The sequence below is a fragment of the Trichechus manatus genome, unplaced genomic scaffold, assembly GCF_000243295.1.
Source record: "Trichechus manatus latirostris isolate Lorelei unplaced genomic scaffold, TriManLat1.0 scaffold00148, whole genome shotgun sequence".
NCBI lineage: Eukaryota > Metazoa > Chordata > Mammalia > Sirenia > Trichechidae > Trichechus > Trichechus manatus.
Genome location: NW_004444084.1, coordinates 3,943,430 through 3,963,138, shown reverse-complemented (window position 1 = coordinate 3,963,138; position 19,709 = coordinate 3,943,430). Strand labels below are relative to the sequence as shown.

General features: G+C 37.5%; 1 protein-coding gene across 1 annotated transcript in view; it reads left to right on the top strand.

The window, feature by feature from the left end:
* The window catches only part of ARHGAP42 (Rho GTPase activating protein 42), a 313,582-nt gene that overhangs the window by 235,963 nt on the left and 57,910 nt on the right, over positions 1-19,709 (top strand). Inside the window, exons 6-7 of the mRNA XM_004385873.1 lie at positions 3,336-3,446; positions 17,660-17,764. Of these exons, the coding sequence (XP_004385930.1) occupies positions 3,336-3,446; positions 17,660-17,764 (216 nt within the window). The remainder of the gene's footprint in view (positions 1-3,335; positions 3,447-17,659; positions 17,765-19,709) is intronic.

Here is a 19,709-nt window from a genome sequence, read left to right as displayed (position 1 = left end):
GAAGGCCTTGGTAGCTGTGGTCCATTAGTCCTTCGGACTAATCTTTTCCTTGTATCCTGTTCTCTTCATTCTCCCTTGCTGCCGATCCCTTTTATTTTTAAAGTGTCCCAGTTTGCATGATAAATTATATGGTTACCTCACTTATCCAGTTTGAAATATATATAGGACCAGTTGCTAGTGGGTACATAAGTAAGTTCTGCTAGTGAACCAGACACTATGAGTTTAAATGCTAAAGAGATTCATCCCAAGTGAAAGAATACCTTTCTAAGTCTTGTCCTGAAAAACAATTAAGCTGTCATGTTCCTTAAGTACCATACATTGTGGATGATCTTTCAAAACAGCTTGTGGTATATTGAATTTCAGTTGTCTAGACTGGAGGTGATGAAAATTTCTGTTACTGGCAAATGGCAAGATATATTATTTCTCCTTTATCCCATTTTTGCCCTTTTTTGTGTGGTGAAATTGTGCATGGCAAATAAGTTTCTGAAGAAATTACTTAACACTCTTGTTGGTGGGATCCCCAAGACCACCTATAGTTGGGTAATTCACTGAGGATTCACAGGACTCAGCCTATCATCATACTCATGGCTACATTTTATTACAGCAAAAGGATACAAAGCAAAGTCAGCAAAGGGAAAAGGCACATGGGGTGACATCCAGACGAAACCAGGCACAAGCTTCCAAGAGACTTTTCCTAATGGAATCATTTACGAAACACAAACCCACTCCTGTCAAGTTGATTTTGACTTATAGCAACCCTGTGGAACAGAACAGAACTGCACCATAGGGTTTCCAAGGCTGTAAATCTTTATGGAAGCAGACTGCCACATCTTTCTCCTGCAGAGCAGCTGGTGGGTTCGAACTGCAGACCTTTCAGTTAGCAGCCGAGCGCTTAACCACTGCGCCACCATGCTTAATTCCCTCAGCAATGAGTTGTGACAACACAGGTGACATTTTGTCTGCCATGAAGCTCGCTAGAGACTCAATGTCCAGGGATTTTGTTTGGGCTGGCTACTTAAGACACCTGCCTGGCACATACCAAAATTCTAGACTCCCAGAAGGAAAATAAGTGTTCAGCATAAACCATATTGTTTGCACAAACAGTTTAGACATGTTGAGCCACTCTTAATCAGTTAGGGTAGTGGGAATTCCTCCGAAATCCACATTCCCAGGAACCCAGTCAAGAGCCAACCTTGTAAGCAGAGATTTTAAAGGATAGCAGTCAGGACTGCTGTGTTAATAACTCTTCTACCCAGCTCTGTTGACAAAAAATAACCATTTTAGATTCTAAAGGTGTCTCGACATTCCAGTTTGTTCCAGGGTGATAAGCAGCACAGTCAGTGACTTTATCTTTCAAAATATAAGAAGTATCTTTGGAATATAATGTTGTCTCAGAGCCTAAAAATATTCTTGCGTCCCTTAGACCTAATGTTGTATTGGAGCTAGCTTTGGAGATCTAGCCCTGGTAGCACTGTGCTTAAGAGCTCAGCTACTAACCAAAAGGTCGGCAGTTCAAATCCACCACCTGCTCCTTGGAAACCCTATGGGGCAGTTCTGCTCTGTCCTATAGGGTCAGTATGAGTTTGGAATCAACTTGAAAACAACAGGTTTGTTTTTTTTTTTTTTTTGGGTTTCCAACTCCTTCATTTAGTGATGTTGGGTTTATAGCTTACAACTGGACGTATGAGAAGTATTTATACCACAGAAACTAGCAAATGCTGCATATCAGGCTTCATAGGAAAATTAGAGAGCCAGCTGTTAAACATGTACCAGCACCCCACCACCTGTAACTCATTTAACAACTTATGAGTCATTCTTATAGATAGTGTATCCCCCTAAGTGATGATAAGAAGACAATACATATGATTTAATGTGAAATACTGATTTCTTTTTGTTTTCCTAAATATCTTTGGAGACTGAAAAGTTTGAGTCCCAAATTTTCTACCGGTTTGTATGTTCTTCACATATGTTAGTCTAAAAACTTGGAATTTCAACCTTAAACACCCCTAGTGAGTTGCTTATTGCTTATAATATTGGATTATTTTTAATTATGTAAATAAGTAAATCATTGTTTTTAAAGATATGCCAAGTGAAGTTATGATGCTGTGAGGTCCAAGCTGGCAAACCTAACTTGATCTTTTTTTAGCTTTTGTTTGTGAAATTACCATTGTACAATGGCTCCAAAGCAATTTTCTATTCCCAAATTGTTGTTGGCAGATGCTTAGTCCTCCAGAGAGCCCATTCTTTTCGTCTGCTTTTAGTAATCTCAGCTGGCAATGAGGAGTGTGAGGCTGGGCAGGAACAGTAAATCATGCCTCTGTAGTGCGCCAAAGTCAGTCAGAAAGAGGGCATCGGAGGATGGTAGTAGGCATCGAAGAGAAAATGAAATTATCTCAGGAACACTTGTCCACATCAGAAGAACCTTATTTACAATCAGAAAGAATAAAATGCATGGCATTGATGGAGCATGATTCATCAGGTTAGAACCACTGAATTTATTGGCTCTGCTAACAATATTATCTTTCTAGGAGTTTACCTAATGGTATGGCTCTCCTGCTTCATATGCTCAGACGATTCTTCATCAGTTAAAATCCAATTCGTTATGCAGTGCCCAGGATCTTTTGTAGCATGATGCCAACCTCACTTCTCATTCCTCTCCTCCATATATTCACTCTACAGCTAAACTCTTTCCTGCCTCTCTCCCTTTTCATGGGAGTGGCTCCTGCCTTTTCATCTTTGTTATCTGCTGCCAGTTGTTCATCTTAAGATTCAACTCAACCACCACCATCTTCTCGCAGAATTTAGTCCCTCCTTCTATAGTCCCATAGATTTTCACATACATTCAAATACCTGTTTTATAATAGTTTTTCTTTAATGGAAACCCTGGTGGCATGGTGGTTAAGAGCTACGTCTGCTAACCTAAAGATCGGCAGTTCAAATCCACCAGGTGCTCCTTGGAAACCCTATGGGGCAGTTCTCCTCTGTCCTTTAGGGTTGCTATGAGTCGGAATCAACTTGACAGCAACAGGTTTGGTTTGGGGTTTTTTATTTTTTTTTATTGGAATATAACAAATGTGTGTGCTTACTCTGTTTTTTTTTTCCCTTCCACTGTATACACTGTAAGCTCTTATGGGTAAGGACTGGGCTTTCCTGGTCTCTGTATTCCCAGGGCATAAAAGAGGAACTAAATTATAATAAAAAAGACTAAATTGAAACAAAAGTTAACTTTAATAAAGATTTCAGAGTAGAAGAAGTTTTGAGTCCCTCCCTACATAGAAAAAAAGCATCCATAATCACTCCCTATGTGGTGATTTGCCTGTTTTTTTACTCTTCAGGCAGATACACAGATTGACCGAGAACATCAAAACTTCTATGAAGCATCACTGGAATATGTCTTTAAAATTCAAGAGGTTCAAGAAAAAAAGAAGTTTGAGTTTGTTGAACCGGTAAGTTATAATTTCTGTATAAGATAATAAACCCCAAACATCCAGCTTAAAGAAAAAAAATTATAATATTTTTATGTTGAAATTATAATTTTTTTAAAATAAAAGGATGTACATTACATATACATAAATGAATACACCTCAGCAGTAAAGTGAGCCATTTACCAAACCTTTAGGTAAAGAGAGAAAACTTAAGGCTGTTTTTCTCTCTCTGTTCCACCTCCCTTCCGTGCAAAGCTGGAATTTGCCGGACTTTCCTGTAAGGTCATTTGTTTTTCTAAGTCAGTATAAAAAGTCGTGGATTCCTGGCTGTAAATGGCCTTATAAAAAAGAACAGGTGGCTGGTCTTTATACGCATATGTCATAGTCTTAGCATTTTCTTCCCAAGTAATACACTCGCTCTGGTGGCAACGTGGTTAAGAACTCAGCTGCTAACCAAAAGGTTGGCAGTTCGAATCCACAAGCTGCTGCTTGGAAACTCTGTGGGGCAGTTCTGCTCTGTCCTGTAGGGTCGCTATGAATCAGAATCGACTCGACAGCAACGAGACACTAATATGTTACAATATTGCCTGGGTAGGCATCTCATGAGGCTTCATCTACAATGAAAGAGGTAAGTTTTAGAGTCAAATAATCTTCTGTTATATAAGCTCAATTCCCATGAATTGAGAAGACAGGGATGGTAAATGTGTTAGTAATCAAATATCTGCTTTACGCACATCTTTTCTTTCTATACCAGTCTTGAAAAAATCTGTTTGTAATAAGGAATAACCAAAAAAAAAAAAGCCCATTGCCATCGAGTCGATTCTGACTCATAGCAACCCTATGGGAACAGAGTAGAACTGCCCCATAAGGTTTCCAAGGAGCGTCTGGTGGATTCAAACTGACAACCTTTTGGTTAGCAGCTGTAGTTCTTAACCACTATGCCACCAAGGAATGAAGTGCCCTGTTATTATTTTAGTGGAGGTGATGGTAAGAAAGGAAGATAAGTTAAAAAATATATTTGACATGATTATCTTTCTGATGAGAACTCATAAGTGATGGTCTATGGATAATGGGAAACTGAGACAGAATGGAGACTGGGGACAGTAATCAGGCCCTGCGTGGCTCCCAGGGCCTTGCTCCTCTCCCTTCATCTGCAGCCACCTGACTCTTTCTAGTAATCTAGGGACTGGCAAGTTTATAAGACCAGCCCTTCAGTGAGAGGGATTTAAGGAACTCAGGGCCACCAGTCAGGCTCAGGGACTTAACTTTTGCCCTTTATCTGGGATAACAGAATTAACTCCAAGTCTGTTTGCTGAACACCTAAGTCCTTAAATCCCCTAGAATGGATTCATAACCTCCTATGTATGTAACAGACATTTTGAGAATCTGATAAAGCTTTATATGACTTAGAGGTCCTTCTAAAGCTTATTTGGGATTCATGGACAATTATTTAGCCTAACAACCCCTATTCTAGGCAGATGATCAATACTTAAATTATGCCTCCTGCCTTTCTCATTGACTAGGCCTGCCTCAGAATCCTACCATGGTTTTTGTAGCCTCACTACTTACTGGCAAACTTCTCCGTAAAGTCTGCTTTTTGGGATTTCTAATTTATTTAATTCCTTGACACCAAACTTTCAGAGTACCTCCATTAATTCTGACAGTTTTCCTTCATACTTCTTCCTTACCTGTTCCCATTCCTTTCAAATGCTATGCTGGTCTGCTGTGCTGTTCTTGTACCTGGAATGACCCTTTCACACCTGTATACCTTCTCTCTCCCAGAGGGGTCATGCAGGGTAGTCTGCTGCCCTTCCTAAGTCTTTTATAGCCCGTCCTATCTGAGAGCACTGAGCTAGACCATTTTGTAAGATGAGATCAGATGCAAAATTGTTTGGTCACAGTTGATAGAAGGAATGATAAGAATTTATGAATTCTGCTGGTATTATATGTGGAAGAAGTGAAAGCTGCCGTTCAGTTGAAATGTATCTTCTTCCTTCCGTGTTCTGTATCCCAAGCTGGTATGTCTGACATGTCTTCTGAAATGCATGCCTTTCTGGTGACACTACAGTCAAAATTAATGTTAAATTTGTCCTTCTTCCAAAATATTTTCCTGGCTTCTGTATTTTCCTATTAGAGTGTCTGGCCAAACCAAATGGTACTGTGAGTTTAGTCCCGTTCTCATTTTCTAGTCTCAAAATCTCATCTGTGGGGTTTTATTTTATTTTTATTTCAATAGTGAGAAAAATAGAAATGGGACCAATGAAACATAGGCATATTGATGTTTAGGTTATGCATTAACAAATTAATCTGGAGGAAAAAAAAAAAACTTGGAAAATTTCAGAAACGAAGCTCCCAGGAGCTATAAACAGAACAACACATGAGGGCACTTTAATATCTTTGCAGTTTTTATTCTGCAGAAATCCAATTTCTGTGTGCTGTTGCATATTGAAGAAATCTAGAAGTCTATTTTATTATTTTTAACCCAGATTAATTAAAAAGTAAGTGATATAAGCATCAAAGCAAAATGCCCTCGAGATGGGGTCTATTTCATACAAATTGTAAGAAATCAAGTAGAAAATATAAATAGGGGATGATAATTCATATTAGGAGTCCCTGGGTGGTGCAAGCTGTTAATACGCTTGGCTGCTAACCAAAAGGTTGGATGTTCAAGTCCACCCATAGGGGCTTGGAAGAAAGACCTGGCAGTCTCCTTCTGAAGAATCAGCCATTGATTGAAAACGCTATGGAGCACAGTTCTGCTGACACATATGGGGTACCAAGAGTTGGTATCAACTCCATAGCAACTGATTAATTCATATTAAATAAGATTCTTATTTTATGATGCTTTATTTTAGATAATTTTTCATCGTTTCAATCAATTTCAAGGTCTTACTACTTGTCATAAAACTTCTACAAAATAGTCACTTGGTATTACAAATAAATATTCTTGCATCATCATTATTCCAAAAAAAAAAGCTAGGTCTAATACATATAATAAGAGGGAGAGGACATGTAAATATTTTTAAATAAATAAGTTACGTTATTGTTAAAATAAACTTTAAAATCAAATCAATTTTTTAAACTCAGTTTTCCATAAGCTATACAAATTTAATGACCATCTTTCTGCTTTGTCATATTTTATGTAGAAAGTGATTGTAGGTGTCTGTCTGGTGATCGGTAGGCCTGCACTACCCAGTATGGCAGCAACTACCCACATGTGGCTGTTAAGCACTTGAAATGAGGCTACTTTAGGTTGACACACCAGATACAGATACACATCAGATTGTGAAGGCTTAGTGTCTTAGTCATCCAGTGCTACTGTAACAGAAATACCACGTGCGGATAGCTTTAACAAAGAGAAATTCATTCTCTCACAGTCTACTGGGCTAGAAGTCCAAATTCAGGGCGTCAGCTCCAGGGGAAGGCTCTCTCTGTCGGCTCTGGAGGAAAGTCATTGTAATCAGTCTTCCCTTGGTCTAGGAGCTTCTCTGTGCAAGAACCTCAGGTCCAAAGGACGCGCTTTGCTCCCAGCACTGCTTTCTTGGTGGTGTGAGGTCCCCATGTCTCTCTGCTCACTTCTCTCTTTTATATCTCAAAAGAGATTGGCTTAAGACACTATCTAATCTTATAAATCTCATCAATATAACTGCCACTAATCCATCTCATCATTACATCATACTGATAGGATTTATAACACATAGGGAAATCACATCAGATGACAAAATGCTAGACAATCACACAATACTGGTAATCATGACTTAACCAAGTTGACAGATACTTTTGGGGGACACAATTCAATCCATGACACTTAGTACAGGGAAAAAAAAAGTAAAATATTAATACTTTTTCGTGTTGATTACATGTTGAATTGATAATATTTTGGATATGTTATGTTAAATAAAAAGGAGCCCTGACTGGTGTGCAAGGGTTAAGAACTTGGCTGCTGACTCAAGGGTCCGTGGTTCAAACCTACCAGAGGCTCTACAGGAGAAAAGACCTGGCGATCTATTCCCATAAAGATTATAATATACCCATTGCCACTGAGTCCGTTCTGACTCCTAGCAACAGCCTAAAAAACCTATGGGGCAGTTGCACCTCCGTCCTGTAGGGTTGCTATGAGTTGGAATCATTGACTTGACAGCACACAACAACAACATGTTAAAGAAAATATATTATTAAAATTAATTTTGCTTATTTCTTTTTACTTTCTTTAATGTGGCTACCAGTAAGTTTAAAACTACATATGTGGCCTGCATTTGTGGCTCACATTATTTTTTTTCTTTGGACAGTGCTAACCCCATTCTTTCAGATGTGCCAACCAGGTACATGAGTTCAAGTCTGTAACAGGGCGAAGAGGCCAGAAAGGGAGATGAGTCATCTCTGACCCTTTCCATTGTAAGGTCCTTCTACTCCTCTGAGCTGCCTAGAGTTTATGAGAATTTTGAGGGATTAGAATAAGAAGAAGCTTAAAGAGTGCTCTGAATCAACATAGCTTAAATAGCAGGGAGTTGAGTCCTAGGGTATCAGAAATATTTTATGGTACATGAAGTTTTGTGAGTCAGAAAACTAAAAGAAGCTTTTCTTTGACTTAAATCCCTTATGGTTTATTCAGCTGCAGTTTGTGTATATTTTGATTAGGTCCTCTGAACATACTTGGTTAGACCTAATGATTTTTGGAGCAACCATTACTGTGTGCTATGTGTTTTCCCTGTGTCACTGCATACAAACCATACAACGACTAATTATGAAGTGGTTGATATTCTTCTGGGGGCAGTGGTGGTTCAGTGGTAGAATTCTTGTCTTCCATGTGGGAGACCCTGTTTCAATTCCCGGCCAATGCACTTCATGCACAGCCACCACCTTTCTTTCAGTGGAGGCTTGCGTGCTGCTATGATGCTGAACAGGTTTAGCTGAACTTCAGACTAAGGTGGAGTAGGAAGAAAGGCCTGGAAATCTACTTTCTAAAATAAGCCTATGAAAATCCTATGGATCCCAATGATCCCATCTGCAACCAATCATGATGTCAGCATAGGACCAGATAGCCTTTCATTCCACTGTGCGTGGGGTCACCACGTATCCAGGGCCGATCGAATGGCTGCTGACGACAACAACGTTATCTTTCTAGATGAAGGGGCTAAGCCACAGAATGACTGTTAGTTGCGTGAGGTCACAAACCTAATTAGAAGGAGAGCCAGGAATTCAGAATCTAAATCTGAAGTTGCTTTGTAGTAGACTTGCTACCACAATTAATACTAGACTGCAAAAATTAATCCTTCATAATACTTACTGTGACCAAATAAAATAGATGATACTGTGACCAAATAAAATAGATGAATATAGGAAATGGAATTTGCTATGTAGGTACTTTAATTCTTTAAAATTAGAAGAAAATAGAAGATTTTTCTTCACTTAGGAAGTAGAGGCAGAGAAATATAATGGTTAAATGAGGACACTCTGGAATAAGGTCAAATTTGGCTCACGTCTAGTATCTGTACGGCTTAGGCAAGTTATTCAAACTCTCTGCTATCATTTGGTACGAGGTATTACTTTTCTACTGTTATCAAATATGTAAACAACATTTATGAATTCCTTTATTATTTAGAACATTAAAGCTGGGTGTAGCTTTTTAAACAACATTTCAATTTTAACATGCTTCTAAATATGCTCATTGCTGTCGAGTCGATTCCAACTCATAGAGACCCTATAGGACAGACAGTAGAACTGCCCCATAGAGTTTCTAAGGAACATCTGGTGGATTCAAGCTGCTATCCTTTTGGTTAGCAGCCATAGCTCTTAATCACTACGCCACCAGGGTGCAGCACGTTTTGGTTTTCTAAATACACATATAGAGTAAATTTTGTAAGACGATTTTCCTATTAGAATATTCATTTTAGACTTTTTGTATTCTGTTTAAAGTTAATATGAAAAATGAAAATAAGCCATTATATATAAACTAAAATATGCTGATTTTTATATTCTTCCTTTGATTAATTTTAAAGTTTGCTGAAGAAAATTTTACTTAACTTGTTTAATATGTTTTGTCTTATAATATCGTAAAGTATACTATAAAATATTTTTATGTTCTCCAAATTAAATAATTTTGACTAACTTAGAGACTGAATAAATAGCTACTTGCTAAGTTAAAAAAAAAAAAAAGTCTAGCAGGTTGTGTATGGACTTGCAAGTCTTGAAAGTTAAACCTTTTTGTTTTCATCTTCTTTTTCAGTATGATTGGTGCTCTTTAATTTAGAAAATTTAATTTAGAGTAAATCAAAGTGAACAAATAAGACATGTAATTTTTTTGAAACTCTGTAGGTCTAAAGGTGAAATTTCTATCCTGCTTAAAACGTAAGTGCAATTGTTCTAGAAAAAGCTCTCCTCGAAAAAGCTCTCCTCAGGTCATATATCTTAAATAAAAATAAAGTCTGAAATGGTCCTTGAATTTAGTTCTAGATACTGGTATTGAAAATTTGAAACTTGTAATAGCAAGTTAGATAGTGAATAGAATTTTATAGAAGAAAAATATGTTCAATTTGTTGGGCTGACTTTCATTTTAGAAATCAGTCATGTAAAGGCATGTTCTGTCATGTAGCTTCTGGTGGACTTTATCACCCTGCTGGCTACCTCACATTCTTCATTCCTGTTGAAATGTAAACATAGTCTGACTATTCTCATTGTCTTTGTTCCTTTAGTGGAGAAGTTTACCTCAGGCCACTGTGTCTGAATCCAAGAACACATTTGGAGTATGATTGGCAGTGTTGCTCTGGGCAGATGGGACATCCCTATCAGTGAGAGAATTTTAAGAAGCTAAAGACAACAGTTGATAATAAGAACTGACTATTATCACTTCAGAAAGAGGGTAAACACATAGGAATGAATCACATCATCATAAGAAAGCTTACAGCCTAAACAAACAAAAAAACCAAACCCATTGCTGTGGATTCTGACTCATAGTGACCCTGCAGGGCAGAGTAGAGCTGTCCCATAGAGTTTCCAAGGAGCAGCTGGTGGATTCAAACTGTCAACCTTTTAGTTAGCAGCCAGAGCTGTCAGCCTAGTTCTGTTCAAATCTTTGCTGAAGCAGACTGCCACATCTTTCTCCCGTGGAGTGGCTGGTGGGTTTGAACCACCGAGCTTGTGGTTAGCAGCCAAGCACTTACTCCACTGCACCACCAGGACACCTTAGATTGAACAGCAGTCACCTGAAATCACTGCCACTAATGCTTTGAAGCTCTTTTCCTCTCACCCCTATGCTGCCCTGAACCTCCTTTCTCCTTTTGCTTTCTTTTCTCTGACATTCACACGACGCTAGTGATTGTAAGGCTTTAAGGCTTGAAACAGTTCAAAGTATAGCTTTATATTTCACATCTATACTTCATTGAATTAATATTCTGGCAATAAAAAGGCTGGGAAATTATGAACATGTTTCCTTTGCTGCCTTGCAAGGAGAAAAATTCATATGTTCTTCTAGAAGATTATTTATAAATGAAGTATCAGTTTTTACATTTGGTCCAGGTTACTGGAGTGATAAAAATAGTAAACTGATTCTCTAGCACTTGGGAATAATAAAGAACTATACGAGTGTTTCCTAATGATAAAAGTTGGTTTCTCATGACTAAAACTTATTCTAATAGTTTGTAGTAAAGTTGTTGTTATTGTTATTATTTTAAAGGTCAGGTTTACTTTAATATAGGCTGCAATATTCTTGTCCAGAATACCCCACATATTCAGGAGGATTGGACAAAGAAAATGACATGTGGGAAATATAGTCATTAAAGTTTTTCATGCCATCCTATTAAGTTTATTTGGTACCAACCAGGATATTTGCCATTGAGTTGATGCCAACTCATGGTGACCCCACATATATCAGAGTAGAACTGTGCTCCATAGGATTTTCAGTGGCTAATTTTTTGGAAGTAGATCACCAGGCATTTCTTCTGAGGTGCTTCTGAGTAGACTTGAACCTCCAACCATTCAATTAACAGCTGAGTGTGTTGATTGTACCGTCAGGGACTCTTCCCGTGGCACAGCATTATGGAATTTGTTGAGTATAAAGTGGACTTGTGTGTGCGTGGGTATGCATATATCAAATCTAAAAAAAAGTTTAACGTTGCTTCCATCTATAGGCAGTTATTTCCTACATACTGTCTTTATTAAACTTTCTCAAAAGCTGTTTTCAAAGATGTGGAACAAAAGAAAAAGGTGGGTGGTTATTTGTGTATGATGTTTTTGTACTTTCCAAAGAATTGTACATTCCCTAGGGTGTGTTCAGCATGTGTTACAAAGGTTAAAACAAATTTGTCTACTCCCCAACGAATCTGAATTTTTCTAGAAGATGCCAATGAATTTATTTTCATCTTGACTGAAGTTGCTGTGTATCACATGCTGAGGATATAGAGTAATCTACTAAATAAGATGAAGATTTCAGAATCTTAGTTTCTTAAAACATGATTAAGAGTTTTAAAGCAGAGCCCATTGTAGAATGTTGGTTTACCAAAGCTCACATTGAAACATCTCCATAAGATTGTTTTAGTTCAGGTACCCACACACCATTTAGTGAATCTGTGTATGTGTGATGAGGAGGCTCTTCCTGCGGTGATGGTTTGAGAAGTCCTGCCAGAAAGATACTCAGGAGGTGGAAATGGAGGGCAGAGCGCCCATCTTCCCCAGTTGTCTTATCTTTTGAAATACTATATAGCATTAGGGCTGGAGCATCAAGTCATGATAGGTAATTCAAATATATCATCAAAACTCTGTGGCCTAAGGATTACAAATGATCATTAGAATTTTTAAACAGTGTTCTGTGTATGGTTCTGAATGGTTTACTTCCTGCTTCTTAAACGTTAGTGTGCTCTGCCTGTTTGCCATGTTCTGAACACCCAGAATAATGGAAAAGTTGGATCGCCAGGAATTGGGAGTCCTTTATCAAAAGTATTCACAAAATGTCTTCTTTGTAAGTGAAATTAAATCCTTTCTACTTCTGAGAATACTAGAATACCATCTGCCTTGTATGACATCCATTTCATAATGGCACAGTTTAACTGTAGTCTAATTGTAGAAGGGAGTCCCTAGGTAGTGAAAATGGTTAATGCACTCAGCAGATAACTGAAAGATTGGAAGTTTGAGTCCACCCAGAGGTGCCCCAGAAGAAAGGCCTGGCTATCTACCTACTTCCAAAAAGTCAGCCATTGAAAACTCTGGAGCACAGTTCTACTCTGACACGCATGAGTTAGAATCAACTCAACAGCAGAGTAAAATATGAAACAAAACTCCCTCTAATAACTTCATCAACTATTATGGGGATATTTAGAAGACTCATTAACAGCCTACAATATGCAGATGACACAACCATGCTAGCTGTAATTGAAGAGGACTTAAAGCACTTCCTGATGAAGATCAAAAACTACATCCTTCAGTATGGATTGCACCTCAACATAAAACAAAAATTCTCACAACTGGACCAATAAGCTCACATTATGATAAATGGAAAAAAGATTGAAGTTGTCAAGGATTTAATTTTACGTGTATCCACAATCAATGCCCATGGAAACAGCAGTCAAGAAATCAAACAACATATTGCATTGGGCAGATCTGCTGCAAAAGACCTCTTTAAAGTGTTAAAAAAGCAAAGATGTCACTTTAAGGACCAAGGTATGCCTGACCCAAGCCGTGGTATTTTCAATCACCTCGTGCACGTGAAGCTGAACAATGAATAAGGAAGACCAAAGAAGAATTGATGCCTTTGAATTATGGTATTGGTGAAAAATACTGAATACACCTTGAACTGCCAGAAGAAGGAACAAATCTGTCTTGGAAGAAGTACAGCCAGAATGCTCCTTAGAAGTGAGGATGGTGAGACTTCATCTGTCTTACTTTGGATATGTTATCAGGAGGGACCAGTCCCTGGAGAAGGACATCATGCTTGGTAAAGTAGAGACTTAGCAAAGAAGAAGATCTTCAACGAGATGGATTGACATAGTGGCTGCAACAATGGGCGAAAACATAGCAATCAATGATTGTAAAGATGGTGTGGGACCCGGCAGTGTTTCGTTCTGTGGTACATAGGGTCACTATGAGTCGGAACTGACTCGGCGTCACCTAACAAGAACAATATTATTTTTATACTTCAGAAGTATTTTCTTATGTTATCTCTGAACAACTCTAAATCTACCTATCCAAACCCTAGTTAAAGTATATTTTAATTCTATTTTAAACTGTAATTTGATTTATTAGGCCACAGTATGTACTCAAGCTGACTATATATTTTATTGGGTAATTTGACAAATTTATTGTAGCACCATTTTAATAATGATGCTGTAGTAATGAATTTTTTGTTTTGATAGTAATTATTAATTGATGTATAATGAACAATGTAAAATAATTCTAAAATTGCCAAACAATAAATTTTGGTCCCTTATCAGGAACTGTTGAACAACAGAAGAAAAGTCCTTATTTTATAAGAACGTAACAAAAACAAAACAATTTGAAAGTATATGCTTTTTGAAATGAACATAACTTTTAAAAGTTGACTTTTTTATAGGGGAAAAGTCACTGCTTTCGAATGGAACAAGTATTTATCAGTTGGAAATTGTAACACACATACCAGTTGATGTTTAGCAGAATCCTCCCTGCTTTCCCAGACTCAGGAAGTAGCAGGATGTTATTTACATATGAAAATGGTTTTAAATTGTGTTTCTTTCTTAATTTAAGATAATGGGTTACAGACATTATGCTGTTTGAATTAGAAAACCATTAGCCACTTCTCAAAAATATTTTCTAACTTTATTACAGAAATAAGTTGTGGGAGAGTTCAAATTAGTGGACAAGTCTGTGGAAAACAAAATCCCAGTGTATTGAAGAAAACATTTAAATCAATTCTTTTTCAGATATAACTTATTCTATATAAACACATATGTCCTGGGATTCCATGGAGCGCTAGTCTTATTTTCCCCCCCACCTTTTTTTTTTTTTAATCGAACTTTAGATGAAGGTTTACAGAACAAGTAGTTTCTCATTAAACAGTACACATATTGTTTTATGACAATGGTTAACAACCCCATGACATGTCAGTACTCTCCCTTCTTGACCTTGGGTTCCGTATTGCCAGCTTTTCTGCCCCCTCCAGCCTTCTAGTCCTTGCCCCTGGGCTGGTTTGCCCCTTTAGTCTCATTTTGCCCTATGGGTCTGTCTAATCTTTGGCTAAAAGGTGAATCTTTGGAGTGACTTCATTACTGGGCTAAAAGGATATTGGGGGGGCCATACTCTCGGGGTTTCTCTGGTCTCTGTCAGGCCAGTAAGTCTGGTCTTTTTTTTTTTTTGGTATAAATGCCCTTTATTATGTCAAGGAATGTCCCTTCTATTCCTATTTTGCTGAGAGTTTCTCTCTCTCTCTCTTTTTTTTTAATTGTACTTTAGATGAAGGTTTACAGAACAAGTAGTTTCACATTAAACAGTACACATATTGTTTTATGACAATGGTTAACAACCCCATGACATGTCAGCACTGTCCCTTCTCAACCTTGGGTTCCCTATCACCAGCTTTCCTGTCCCTTTCTGCCTTCTAGTCCTTGTCCCTGGACTGTTGTGCCCCATTAGTCTTGTTTTGTTTTATGGGGCTATCTAATCTTTGGCTGAACGGTGAACCTCGCAAGTGACTTCATTACTGAGCTAAAAGGGTATCCAGGGGCCATACTCTCAGGGTTTCTGCAGTCACCATCAGGCCAGTAAGTCTGGTCTTTTTTTGTGAGTTAGAATTTTGTTCTACATTTTTCTCCAGGTCTGTCCAGGACCCTCTATTGTGATCCCTGTCAGAGTAGTCATTGATGGTAGCCAGGTACCATGTGGATGTACTGGACTCAGTCTGGTGGAGGCCATAGTAGTTGTGGTCGATATTAGTCCTTTGGACTAATCTTTTCCTTGTATCTTTAGTTTTCTTCATTTTCCCTTGCTCCTGAAGGGGTGAGACCAGTGGAGGATTTTAGATGGCTGCTCACAGTCTTTTAAGATGCTACTCACCAAAGTAGAATGTAGAACATTTTCCTTATAAACTATGTTATGCCAGTTGAGCTAGATGTTCCCTGAGACCAGGTCCTCACAGCCCTCAGCCTAGCAGTTCAGTCCCTAAGGGAGTTTGGATTTGTCCATGGAGCTTCATTAACCTTACCTTGAACAAGTTGTGCTGGCTTCCTCAGTATTGTGTACTGTCTTACACTTCATCATAGTTACCACTTACCTATTGTCTATTTAGTATTCTTCCACCCCCACCCCTCCCCTCCCCTCCCTCGTAACCATCAAAGATTGTTTCTTTTGGTGTGTAAACCTTTTCATGAGTTTTTATAATAGTGGTCTCATACAGTATTGGTCCTGTTGTGATTGACTTATTTCACTCAGCATAATGCCCTCCGGATTCATCCATATTGTGAGATGTTTCACAGATTCATCATTGTTCTTTATGGTTGTGTAGTGTTCTATTGTATGTACCATTGTTTGTTTATCCATTCATCTGTTGATGGACACTTAGGTTGTTTCTATCTTTTTGCTGTTGTGAACAATGCTGCATTGAACATGGATGTGCATATGTCTATTTGTGTGAAGACTCTTATTTCTCTAGGGTATATTCCTAGGAGTGGGATTACTGGATCATATGGTATTTCTATTTCTAGCTTTTTAAGAAAGCGCCAAAATCATTTTCCAAAATGGTTATACCATTTTGCATTCCCACCAGCAGTGCACAAGAGTTCCACTATCCCTACAGCCTCTCCAACATTTGTTATTTTCTGTTTTTTTGATTCGTGCCAGTAATGCTGGGGTGGGATGGTATCTCATTGGGGTTTTGATTTTCATTTCCCTAATGGCTAGTGATCACGAGCATTTCCTCATGTGTCTGTTAGCTGCTTGAATTTCTTTTCCCCATTTTTTAATTGGATTATTTGTCTTTTTGTGGTAGAGGTGTTGGATTTTCCTGTAGATTTTAGAAATTAGACCTTTGTCGCATTTGTAATAGCCAATTTTTTTTTTCCCTATCTGTAGGTTCTCCTTTTACTCTTTTGGTGAAGTCTTTTGATGAGTGTGTTTAATTTTTGGAAGATCCCAGTTATCTAGCTTAGCTTCTGAAGTTTGTATGTTGTTAGGTATGGTTCATATCCTGTTAATGCCGTGTATTAGGGTCTCTAGCACTGATCCTATTTTTTCTTCTGTGATCTTTATAGTTTTTGGTTTTAGACTTAGGTCTTTGATCCATTTTGAATTAGTTTTTTTGTATATGGTGTGAGGTGTGGATCCTATTTCATTTTTTTGCAGATGGACATCCAATTTGCCAGCACCATTTGTTAAAAAGATTGTCTGTTCCCCATTTAATGGAGCACCAGTCTTATTTTATGAATAAAAACCTAATTAATAAGCACACAAATTTGGGATTGGAAAGGTAGGATCATAGAATGCTAGGTTGTCTAAAGAAGATCTTACTCCAATTCACATATGAACCAAAAACCAAAAACCCATTGCTGTCAAGTTGATTCTGACTCATAGTGACACTATGGGACTGAGTAGAACTGCCCCATAGAGTTTCCAGGGAGCACCTAGTGGATTCAAACCGCCGACCTTTTGGTTATCAGCCGTAGCTCTTAACCACTACGCCACCAGGGTTTCCTCACATATGAAAAGTCTGTGTTATTTAGCTCCATCTTTTTGCTAACATTTTTTCCTCTGTTTTCTGTTCTTCCTGTTCCTGGCCAAAATGTTGTCTCTTCAAAACCCAATTCAGTACTGCCACCTTGTGTTGCTTTTCTTAATTTCATCCTGCCAGTTTGTCATTCTTTCCCTTGGATTCCATTAGCGCTTCTTATCTCTGATTTCCTGGTTTATCTTCCATACAGCTTCGTGTGTTCTATCTCACTGTTTCAATTAGACACTCTTAGAGGGTAGGACCTATGTCACTTTCGTCTTTTTCCCCCTTAGTTATCTCCGTGGGAGATTTTTTTCAATGCATTTGAATGACAACTGCTCGATCAGACTCAAAAGTTAAATCACTGTCTCTCAAAAAAAAAAAGTAAAAAATTTGCTTTTGTGGTTTGTGTTTCATATTCATAATTCTAGTGCCTGTTTTCCAAACAAAGAGATGGACATTTTCCTAGTTTGAGGAATTAGAATGAGGTATAATTTCCCCACATTTTTTACATGTGATTGTCATCTTTCTTTAAGAAAAGTTTTCATTTTTTCTTTCTTTATTTTTGCAGCTTTTGTCATTCCTTCAAGGCTTATTTACATTCTACCACGAGGGATATGAACTCGCGCAGGAATTTGCCCCGTATAAGCAACAGCTGCAGTTCAACTTGCAGAATGTAAGACTACACCTTTTCTCACTGCCTTTCTTGAGCAGATCTGCTGACCAGGGGTAACAATATCATAGCCAAGTGAAAACTTGGAATCTTTCGAAAGTTTGTCTAAAACCTCACTAATTTTAACCAATTTAGCAAAATCACTTCAAATTTATCTACAAAAAAAAAAAAAAATTCTAAGCTGCTGATTGGAAGTACACCAGGAAAGAAAAAGCCTTATGCTAGAAGAATTTATACTAGCAAATTTTATTAAATTAAGTATTAGTGAGGTATAGACACCTGGAAGTTTGGAAACTAACAACAGCAATAACATTGTTAATTTACTGGGTGACCCTGGGCAAGTCTTATTTTCTGAGAGAAGTGCATGTCTGTATTTGTAAAGTGAAGAAGCTATACGTTAAAGTTGTATTGGTTTCTAAAATTCTATTAATACCTAATAAATTTGAATATGTTTTGAAGCAGATGTTATGTAACTGCGTTAAAGCGTAAGTGATAATTATTTACAAACAGTCTATTCAGCTTTCTTAGGGTTTATGTCAGGTTGTCTAATCAACCCTTCTGATCTATGATTATATAGTTATACAAAGTCTGATTTTCAAATGCTGTTCACGCTTCTATTTATAGCAAAGCAAAACAAAACAAACTTTAGCCAACCCATGTCTGCATTATCAAACCTGACAAATAAGGAAGTCATAATTGATGAGATTTGTCTATATATGAAAAGTTATTCTTGAAACCCTAATTGCCAGAGTGATTTTCAATAAAAAACTTATGTTTCTCTTTTATCTGATTCTTGCTGTTGTGAAGATAGCTAATAAATAGTTAACTAGAGAATTGGAGTGTCCCTTGAGAAATATGTAGTTGGATTTAATGTACTTTTGTTTTGAATTTTAGCTTTTTATTTAACCTAGGTTTTCTAGCAGAATCTATGTCAAATGTAATTCATTCAGTTGTTTTTCAGTATGGAATGCATTTAGACTTTTTCAGTAAATATGAAAAGGGAAAATTATAAAAGCCAAAGCATTTTTATGATTTATTTTCATGTTAAGTGCAATTAGGTTAAGATTCTTTAGATTTGGGGGACAGGAGTGAGATTGGGAATTGGAGAAAATTCTGACGCTTATATTTAAAAGAAATAAGTAGCAAAAGTGACAGCTAAGAGCATTTTTCTAACCAACTTGAGATTCAGTTCTTTTGCTTGGCATAAGAGGATTTTAAGAGTTAGGTGGTAAAGATTTTTATGTTATCAGACTCGTGTTGTTAAGATAATGTTGCTGGAATGCAAAAGAGATTTTCATAGAGAGAAGCCTGATGCTGTCTGTGACTTAACTAAATTTGCTGTAAAGCAATTAAACTATTTCCTGTAACGGAAGAAGTTACACGTTAGAAACGTATTCATTTTTATGAGTTGATTTATACATTGACCTATTAATAAGTATGTTAGGATTTCTGAAAACCGTGTTAGATGATGCTTCTTCCAATAAGTGTTTGGACAGATGTGGGAAACTTTTTTCTTGTTGAGTATCTCTGATTTTTTAAGTGCCAAATATTTCAAAAGTATGTGAACTTAATTTGTCCGTCCCCGCCCCCGCCCCCCCCCAAAAAGAAATGTAAGTCCCTATGTATCTGTTTTTTACTTTAGCCTACTCTCTTAGGCTAGGGGGAAAAACACCCACCAAATTCAAGGTAAATTCTTAGAGAATACAAATACTGTTTAATAGATATTATAATATTTTTAAATATTCTAGTCTACCCCTTAAGTAATGATGTTACACTGGAACATAGAAAATAAGTCACGTGCACATGTGTGTGTGCACACACTCGGGTTTCGGAGAGAAACATGCAGGTCATTCAGAGGCTATCACTAAAACAATTCAAAATCAGACCATACGACTCAACATTTCTGTGTCTTGGATTTGGTGATAAGTGCCTGAAGAATCAAGGTTAC